The 10,774-nt window shown below is 45.7% G+C and overlaps 1 protein-coding gene across 4 annotated transcripts in view; it reads right to left on the bottom strand.

The window, feature by feature from the left end:
* The window catches only part of LOC123504617, a 518,452-nt gene that overhangs the window by 118,347 nt on the left and 389,331 nt on the right, over nucleotides 1-10,774 (bottom strand). The window contains exon 1 of one of the 4 annotated variants that reach the window (XM_045255286.1): nucleotides 3,241-3,615. The exons of the other annotated variants lie outside the window; for them this stretch is intronic. Within the exon in view, the coding sequence (XP_045111221.1) occupies nucleotides 3,241-3,342 (102 nt within the window). The 5' untranslated portion in view covers nucleotides 3,343-3,615. Of the gene's footprint in view, nucleotides 1-3,240; nucleotides 3,616-10,774 lie in introns of those variants that run through there. 4 annotated transcript variants of the gene reach the window in all.

Here is a 10,774-nt window from a genome sequence, read left to right on the forward strand (position 1 = left end):
CTTACTACCTTGTCACCGGCGGCTACGTGGAAACGACGCTCACGACCCGTACACGCTGGGAAAAGCTGCTGGCGGGGAAACTTTCACAGCCACTGACCCGAGTAAAGGGAGGCAGGCGGCCGGGCGGCACTCCAGTTCAAGGAGAAGCCACCTGACGCACAGAACGCGTCGCATTTTTAATCCCTTCAGTACCAGGACGCGTTTCCATATTCCTCCTGGTTACTATATAGTGATATTTATACAGCTTCAGAAACTTATGTGGAGACTGAAATAGTGAAGACTGACCATTAGTCTACTGACCCTTCCTAATGTCAATAAAGCCGTCTAATCAATCCCAAACTCAAGGTAAAAATGTGTCCCAGCACTGAAGGGGTTAAAACACTCTGGGCTTTCATCAGGATTTTGACTTTAACTCGTATAGTCTTAGACACTTCAGGCTATCATCAGGAGTGTTACAGAGATGACAAGCTGAATATTTACGTGTGTTTTTCATACTGATGGTCGATAATCCTTTCACTGATATAAGCGATAATTTACTACACTAGAAGCAATGAAATCTTTATGAGTACTGATAAGAGAAGGAAAACAAGGAGTTAAAATAGAATTAGCAATTTGTAGCCAGTATAATGTCTGGAGAGCTGTAGAGCGGGAAGAAACATCTCTGATTCATCAGTCATTTGGGAAAGATATAATGCCAAATAGTAAGAAATATACAAACGCCTTTGAGGACAAAATACATTTAACTACAATTGAAGACAAAATCGACGAGACGTTCAAGAATAAAAGGTATAATTTCTAAAACATCTAAGGATAAAAAAAAAAAAAAAGATTCGCATGGATGTCCTCTCTATTCACGATGCAAAAAACAAATTTAACCTCCTTCAATACTGGGACATATTTTTGCCTTGAGATTTGTGCACGATTGGATCATTTCATTGACATTAGGAAGGGCCTTAGGAGATCACAGGATTAATAGCCAGTCCTCACTATTTCAATCCCCAACATACATTGCTGAAGCTGTATAAAATCATCATATAGTAAACATAATAACAATGGAAACCTGTCATGGTACTTAAGGGATCAAATTGACTAAAATCACACACAAAAAACATCCTTGTAAATGCGAAATAACTTCCTTTAAAGCTGGCTAAATAAATGAAAGAAGACGCTAAAAAAGAAAAGATTATGAACCATAGCCACACTCTCCGGGGCCATAAGTCTGGTGTCCCGCGCTGTCCATCCATACCCGTGAAGATGAACTACTTTATATGGCTCGGTCTGTGTAATATCAAGTTAAGCGTAGGCCAAATACGTCGCACACCGCTGCATGTCCTTTTATCAGTGTTTCTTTTGGAGGGAGGTCACTGCGTCATTTGTGTGAGGCAGAAGGGAGGGAGGAATTCAAATGGTAATGCGTACATGCGACGGCTCCACACACACACACACACACACACACACACACACACACACACAATCCTCGCCTCCCACACACTGACATCCTACGCACAGTAATATTTCCTGAGCACACTTATCATTTGATTGTGAAAGAGACATCAGATCGGTCGGCCTTCCCCGCCCTTAGAATGTCCTCCAGTGCAGCGCAGGGAGCATAAATGTGGAGAGAGAGAGAGAGAGAGAGAGAGAGAGAGAGAGAGAGAGAGAGAGAGAGAGAGAGAGAGAGAGAGAGGTAGTCCACGGCGTCCACACAAATAGTTTTTCCTCCCGGCGGTCTGAATGGCCTGGTCGGCTTCCTGTGTCGATTAGGAAGGCTGGTTGTACTCACCAAGGCTACTGCTGCTTGTGTGTGTGTGTGTGTGTGTGTGTGTGTGTGTGTGTGTGTGTGTGAAATAGCCATAAATCAAAACACGACAAAAATTTAGCCACATACCCACAACTCATCGCTAACGAAGGTAAAACAAACATTCGTACCAAATGTTCCCTGCTTCTTTCCACCATGTACTCCTCGTTAATGGCTCCCTATATACAGCACCCCCTCCGTCAGGCATAATTATCATACACAGCCCCGTTCCCGTCCGCCCTTCACAAACCACCAGCACACCACAGCGTCGAGTATTGAAGGAGCACTTAACGTCTCCTCCTGTCTGGCCTTGGGGACGCGGCCAGGACGTGAGGAGGCAAGAGACGAGGAACGACGAGACTGCCATAAACAAGTCTCCATTAACATCAGGCAACTTAAGAAACAACACTTAACTTTACCGATGGATTATGCGACTACGAGAACACACGAAGGAGATTCTGACCGAAGAGACGATCTCCAAAAGGAATCTACACCGGCTGTGGACTATATTAATGGGATCAGGAGACGCCGGACACGCGTACCCCATCCAAGACTCTCTCATAATAAAGGCAGTGATGGATGTGATGCTCCTTAACGGGTGTGTCGTGCTTATTCCACACACTGCTGACTGGAGGACGTGCACGATGCCTCGACTCCTCGGCTCAGCACTCGTGACAAACATCCACTATAAGTCAGCAAGAGGTATTTGATGGAGACGGTGAGCGAAGGTGAGCAATGAGGGCGGAGGCAAAGTAGCTGCCTTACATAGACTCTCCAGCAGCAAGAAGGCGTGTGTGTGGCCAACAACACTACCATTGTTGGAGTCCAAGAGATCATAGGAGAACTTCTACAAGATAATATTAATAATGGGTTGTCACGTGATTTATCCCTTATGTTTTTTACTAACATATTTTTCTTTGTTGATATCGAATGTGATAACTTTTCAAAATGTTACGAAAGTGTATATTCAAGAGTCAAGTCAGGAGCAGCGTGATCAGAAATATCTCAGCGGAAGCTTTGAACAGCCACTTCACAACTAAGGCCAGGAAGACAGCAGCAGTGGTGGTGGCTGTCAGTGAAGAAAACACGTCAACACACGCGCTGGTGAAAACAGTCACGGAGAACGTTGTCACGAAAAAAATTGTGAAGAGAAAAGAGAGAGAGAGAGAGAGAGAGAGAGAGAGAGAGAGAGAGAGAGAGAGAGAGAGAGAGAGAGAGAGAGAGAGAGAGAGAGAGAGAGAGAGAGAGAAAAAATCGCTACAGTGCCACGTGAAGCTTTGTACAATTTTACTAATTAGCTTAACTGGCAGAAAGGAATCAGAAGGAAAATAGAGAAACACTAACATTTCAGTAAACTTTGACTCAAGGAAAGAATATAAGCATTTACATACTGACAAAAAAAAAAAAAAAAAAAAAAAAAAAAAAACACAATATCGACTCACGTATAGGAATGGTGATGAAATGGGCCTCAGATGAGCAGCATTGCCTAGGGTGGTGCTTGCCATGCCAGGGGAGGCGGGCGTCCTCATAGCGATATCAGACATCAGTGTCCAACCATCACTCACTGCAGGACGGCACGTGAACTCTGCGTACCAAGATTTGCCTGCCGACGCTCAGCCATGCGGCAAAGCCAGTTTTATGGATCTACAGCACTCACAGTACTTGGAGAGGAAAAAGACGACTACGCGCACATCGTCCTTTTGACCGCATCACATTCCAACACATCTGTTTCTTTCCTCCATCAGTTAGGAGGATTGGCGCGGCTTGAGCACTGCCAAAAGAGAGACTCCTTTCGCTACACTCCAATGACAGCAGCCTGGAATTCACTCTGGCGCCAAGATTTCCACTCGCTGTTGCCACACCTCCCCTTGCCGCTGTTCGCCCAATGACTGTCTCCAGCGGTGTGCCTCATGTCCCGTCGATGTGACTACCATCCCGGTAGATACTGCGGCGAGGTCATGACGGTGAGGTGTGCCGCTGATCCCCAGGTCGAGAGCTACAGCACGATGCATTCCGTGAGGGTGGTTTGCCTTGTCTAATTACACAGGCATAGGTCAAGGTTGTCTGTGTTTGTCCTGACTTCAAAATATTGACGTGTGGTACTTTGTCCGTTTGGTAATCCATCTCTCTCTCTCTCTCTCTCTCTCTCTCTCTCTCTCTCTTACATAGCATTTACTTCTCAATCACTTTTTTTTTACCATTTTTACTTATGGATCCTTCCCACACGCCTTGCATCCCTCCCTTCCCTTCCCCTCCCATCCCTCCGCCTGGCGCCTCTGCTTTCTCCGCTCGTCACACCTCCCCACCCATCCTCCCCCTTGCAACCACCTGCCGTATTACTGTTTAAGAGTCCGCACAAGACCTTTTCTTACCTACTTGAGCAGTACAAGGACGGCAGCATTCCTAACCTCCTGTACCTCGCAGTCCTCAACGCCTAGTCTATCGGTGTTGCATAAGGAAAACACGGATCGTTGCCATCCCAATTACCTCGTGATGATATGTGAACACCATCTCCCAACTACTTGTTTCTTGACTTACCCTGGCAAATGTTAGACGGTAAGAAGCTCATTACTTGGATGGTTAAGGACACAAAAAATGTACGTACCTAAATCATAGCGCGGCTTGTGAGTAAATGAAGGGTAGGGAGGATTGGCAACGGAGGTGTTGGTGAGCTGAAGGGAAGGGAAGAGGTAGGTGGTGATGGTGATGGCATGGTGGGAGATGGGCAAAAGTGGGTTTGAGGGTGATGAAATGTATGCTTGTATGGAGGTGAAAGTGAGCTTGTGAAGGATGATCGGGGACGCGGCGCTGAGCTGGATCATAATTATTAGCTGGTGAAACTGACTGGGCGATACAGAAACGTGCATGCTTCGGAAGATATTTGTATTCTTGCAAAATGTAAAAGACATGCAGAGATACATAAAGGAGCACAGAGAAAGAACAAACGACAGAAATTTTTTTTGATAAGCTACATTATTTAGAATTAAGAGTGCGCCAGCTTTAGAATGAGCTTTATATACGTAAGAGGATAAACATCACTCCCATGAGGCATTAACAAAGCTGGCGTGTTCATTGTACTGAAGATTAAGGCTGAGATCCTATGAATGAACGGAAATGCGGGGTGTTGGAGGGGAGGTCTCGAGGGAGTGAAGGGTGGTCAGGACACGCGCCCTCGCTGTGTCCTAGCACTTGTACCCACAGTCCCACAGTCTCGCTGCCACAAGGTAAGCAGCGTTACTTTCAGTGGTCGTTTATCTGGCGTCCCGTCATGCGGAACACAAAGGACGCCATAACAAAAAAGTGGAAAAAACGAGGTGGAAAGCATATCCAAGTGGAACACCAAATTAGAGATGGCATGTGGGGAAGCGATCCGCGGCGAAGTATCAGCTTCCCCATCGGCGAGCTGAGCCTTGTAGCAATGTCTGAAGATGACCCGAGGACCAGGTGGACTCCTCCGTCCCCTGTCATTGGTCAAACGCATGTGGGGCCCCACTGACGTAGTACGGGGGTGGGGGCAGAGGGCGGGCAGGTGGCCAAGGTCGCTGTAGGAATCCAGGTGTGGCAGGATCCCCTCCCTCCTCCTCCACCCTGGACCCTCGCCTCCTGGCCCACCCACCGGGATTAGGCAATGCCAGGGTGGTGTACAGGTGGTGCTTTCCATTGCTCCCGCCACCTGTTGCCTCATCGATTATGTGAATTACAGTACGCAGCAGGTGAGTCGTACCAAGCCAGGTGTACTGCAGTGGTCTACACACAGCACACGCCTGGCCAGTACATCATTTAGAGAATGCTATTTGGTGAAGGTATTTGTGTGGTTTCTCACAGCCTTGTAGCGTCAACACCACACAATCTAAACCAGAGACTCCAGTACTCAAACACGCCCACCGGGAACAAGGGAACAAGCATCAAGAGTATTGTAATTTAAATTCTTCTGAAGGTGCTTCGAACCAGTTCTTCTCGCTAAAGAATCGGGTATATTATTACATTCCTGCTTTCAACGGTTACGCCAGTATGAAACCAAAAGAAAAATTCGTCTAAAATAGGTGCAACATCTTCCTTCTCACTCTCTTTCGTTGGTACGATCGCCGCCAGCTAAAACATTATTAAGTCAGTCGTAAATAAAGGGATGAAACCAAACTTCATTCTGAATCGCATACTCGTGTAACAAGAGTACACGCGCACTGAAGAAAATACCCCTGAATCAGCCGACTCGTCACTCACTGCTTACCTGTGATGCGCAATTTGTAATGCTGTCACCGACCCAAACCTTGTGGCTATCATTATGCCTACTTTGGTACGAGGGTGCTGAATATGATTACAGCCACGTGGTTACACACACACACACACACACACACACACACACACACACACACGAAAAGTAGTGCGCCAGGAACACACCAGAGGCAGCATCAATTATCTTGCCGGCACATTCCTCGCCACCTCCACCTGCAACACTTCATATCAGACATCACCTGCCTTACCACGCACATCAGACGCCTTTTCTCGGTCCCTCCCTCTCTCCAACCACGCGACTCACTTTCCCCCCACAGAGACGTTTCATCTTAGCAGATACGTAATCGCCCAACTCGCCTTCTTACACTTCCCCGCACCTCGACAAGAAGTAGTTGAGTTCAGTGTTGGTAAGTCACTTAGAGGCAGTGAACCGGAACAAATGCCGAGGCTAATGATGATGTTGTATATACTGAATGGTTGGCAGGGGACAATTCAGCCTAAACTCATTCACTAGTGTGTCTTACCACTGACTTGCACCTACCCAAGGACAGGCAGTTGGAAAGAAAGAAAAAAAAAAAAAAACTAAAAGGAGAAAGAAGAAAGAAAATAGCGGCTAAGCAAAGCAACGTGTTAAGACTCTCTTGAAATTGTACCTTCGTCACCAAGACTGCCACCCGTTCCTCAGCTTCCCGAGGGGCACGTCCCTGTAAGGCTTCCTCACCCTCGGCCACCTAAACACCCTGGAGGAGGCGAGGGGAGTCATCTTGGCCGACGCGTCCCACCCGCCACAATTCCTCCCTCCCACCGACCTTGAGCCCAACCCCAGAAAAAAAAAGGAATGCAGAAGATCGTCCTAAGCTACTGCCTCATGAATAACCGTCTCTCATGTGAGGACTACCTGAGCGACCACAACTAACGACTACCCCAAGAAGCGGATGAAGGACCTGATGACGACCACACCTGCTCCACTAACTCACGGCAACTTACAACCTCACCAAGCCAGATCACAAACATTTCTTGCTAATTACGTACTTGTACCTGTGTTTAGCTCTGTAATTACCGGGTAGAACAGGTAGTGTTAAATACAAACATTACAAAAACTAGATGTGAATACCAGAAGGAGCTTTCCGTCGCCTGTGATCGCTACAAACTTTCGAATTAATGATTCGGATACGTTCTTTCAATTACTCCACACGCACAGCCTCTGCCCTAGTGAGGTGAGAACATCCCGTGAGAGGTGATGGGATAAAAGCAGTTTCTTGAAATTGCAGCAAGCTGGGCATGGAGGCACACGGCGGACAGGTAGTAGCCAAGGGCAGCAGCTACCCACCCCGGCCAGCGGAATGTTCTTTGGCCCAATTATAGCCCAGGTCTGCTGCCTAATTGCTCCAGGACAAGGATGTTACTAGGAAAATGTAATAATACCGAGGAAGAAACATGGTTTTAATCTGAAGAACATGAAAAGTATACGTGGGAAGAAGATACAGTTTTGCGAGGCTTGCCAGAAAGTAATTTTCTGTTCAGATAATCAAAGTTTTATCTGAACATTAACCTACTCAAGTATCACTCAAGACGTTAATGAAAAAAAAAAAAAAAAAAATTCCTTAAGATATATCAACCGACGAGTTCATACTACGATACAACAAACAACACTGCTGTGTAAACGAGTTGCCTAAATCGTAGGAATGTCGCTAATTTCCAACAAAGTGACTGGCAGTATAATCCGCCTGGCCTGAGGCTGGCCCGCCTCCATCTGGCCCCACTAGGCCGGGACTGGATTCTGGTATCCTGCGAACAAGCCAGTGAAGGAACAGGCAGCCTCCTCTGCAGGCAACGAAACAAAATATAAACTACACATTATTTTCCTCGCATCTGATGTGTCCTGATGGTGTTAATAACCCTCGTCTCTGAACCACCAAGTGAACTATTCCACTTCACATACTTTTGGATCACTTGCAAGCTGGGAACAGACGGGCGCCGTGGCACACACACTTCTGCTTGAAATTCCTTGCCTGTCCTCCTTCACTTATACATATATCCAATGTTCTCTCTCTCTCTCTCTCTCTCTCTCTCTCTCTCTCTCTCTCTCTCTCTCTCTCTCTCTCTCTCTCTCCAGTCATGGCATAGTTCAAGAAATAAATGTACACGTCAAGTAAATCTAGAGAATATTCACTGTGGAAGTCAGCATTCTCTTTTTTATATGTTTCCCTCTCAGCCAGCGATTGTTAATAGTATAATTTAGTACCAAGGGTCACACCAGCCACCCGCCATACCAGCAAACCAGGTCACCAGCCAACACTCACCGCTGGGTCAGCACCACTCCTGCACCACACACGCCTGGACGTACATACCTGCAACAAAAACAAATTGCATATATTACTTATTATCAGAGTACCGAGAGAATGGAAGACTCGCCACTCACCCTCTCCATCTTTCTCTCTCTCTCTCTCTCTCTCTCTCTCTCTCTCTCTCTCTCTCACACAGTTACAGCAGCACCACTCCTGTAATATTAGTAGTGAAGAACGCCAACTAAAAAAAGTGATGAGGTTGAAAAAAAATAATAGTAATAACAGTAACAATAAAATGATGATGATGATGATGATGATGATAACAATAATAATAATAATAATAATAATAATAATAATAATAATAATAACAATAATGATAATAAAATAATGATAATAAACAAAATACGAGAAACAATAAAAACAACCACTACAACAGGTGCTTATCTTCACATTTGAACATTACATTCTGCATTAAGCACACACACACACACACACACACACACACACACACACACACACACACACACACACACACACACACACACACACACACACACACACACCATCACCACCACCACCACCAGCACCTCTACCACCTGGGAAGCACCTGCCATACCCCCACCTGTTGTCCTCGACAGGAAAAAGTGGGAGGATCCGCGCCCTCCACAGGATGTTGAGCCCTAATCCGCCACGCAGGATGGAGGGGTAGGGCGAGGCAGGATACTGTAGGGGCGGCGCGGCTCAGGTGTGGGGCAGGTGTGGGGATGGACGCGGCGGGGATCAGGTGTGTTGGTATAGAGCCTGTGGCCGTGAGGGTGTGTACTTGTAGGTGTAAATCAGAACACAAGACAGGGATGCTGTGAACGCTGAGCTGGCCTGTCCTGCATTAACACTACGGACAGTTCGCGTATTATACATCACTAGTCACCAAAGGATAAAGGGATACTATAGTCGTGGATCGGGAATATAAGGCATACTAGGAACACCATGTTGTGATGTCACGTATTATCACTTACAATATAAGACAATTTTTTTTTTCCATAAGATAGATCATTGGTCAGAAAAGAATAAACAGACGATGATGCTAAACTGAAATACTGTGCGGGTATGTATTGCATTATATTTCAATACTTGAACTTCATTAGATCAAGTATTGGTCAGAGGAGGATAAACAAATACAAGAAGTCGTGGCTGAGTGACTGGAGATGATATTTAGTGTTGGCGTTGTGACAAATATCCTCAACTGAGAAACTACTGTGAATAATATTAACTAACGTCGCAGCATTAAGAGTTAAATGGTTAGGAGCTTCGCACTATTTTCAAAGAGCTCGAAAATAATCAGTCAGGCTATCAAGATATCTTTCCATTAGTGACGCAGTATCACTGTAAAAATATCAGCTGAACCACGAAAGCATCGCTGAAAACACTAATAACTTACACAAGAACCTGTTAAAAATGGTCTAGATAACGTAAAGCAGAATGCGGTCCACTAGGAATTTAATGGCAATAGAAAGTGTGAAACCTGGAGCTGGATTCAACTAACATCAGGGGACAAAGTAACAGTAAACAGTGTGTTAAATAAATGCAAAGGTTTCCAAGATTCAGTAGTCGGCAAAGAAAGAAATACAAGAGTGTGCCGTATCAATAAATCTGTTCACATTAATATTTCCCTTACCAATTTCAACACTCACCGTCACACCGCGGATGGCAGCAAGACTTTTGATTTAAGAAAATATTGACCTATTGGTATCCATTAAAGGCACGCGACGCAGGTAATTGAAGGGCGGAGGGTGGCGAGGGCGTGTGTTTGTGTGGTGGGTACACGGGAAGGGCGTGAGGTAAGGGACGCCCATACATGGAACAATACACACTTACGCACATACGCACATATGATAATCAAATTAACTTAAAATTACTTAATGAAATGAAAACAATCGATCAACAGTACCTTGGAAATCATAATGCATTGATCTGACATTCCTAGCATGTTTATAGTGCGAAATATAAATACATTATAAAATTAAGCTTTGATAAGAACCAAATTAAAAGCAGAATAAGATTTCACTGGAGATTTTAAACGAAGCTTTCACAGTGCAGGCTTGTCTCCTTTCACTTCACCGTTACCAGGTCGTACCGTACTCGTATTGTATCCTGTCAGTAATGTACCCTCTCTCCCTCACGCGCCGCCGACCTGACCCGCGTGTCCCGCCTCATCGATGTACTCTCACACAATCCAGGAGGGTCCAGGGAGGGTCCAGAAGGGTCAGCAGCCTCTCTTCACCCACTGCACCACGTCCAAAAAGTACTCACCCCCGCAAATCTTCCCTCACGAAAGGTTTCCAAAGGCTGACACAACCCAGGGCTTCTTAACTCATGTCCCTCAAGAAAACATGGGATGAGGTATACGTAAAAACTCACTCACATCCTCTTAATTAAATAACGCTTCGATGAGCCA

This window comes from Portunus trituberculatus, chromosome 16 (genome assembly GCF_017591435.1).
Source record: "Portunus trituberculatus isolate SZX2019 chromosome 16, ASM1759143v1, whole genome shotgun sequence".
NCBI classification, from domain to species: Eukaryota; Metazoa; Arthropoda; class Malacostraca; order Decapoda; family Portunidae; genus Portunus; species Portunus trituberculatus.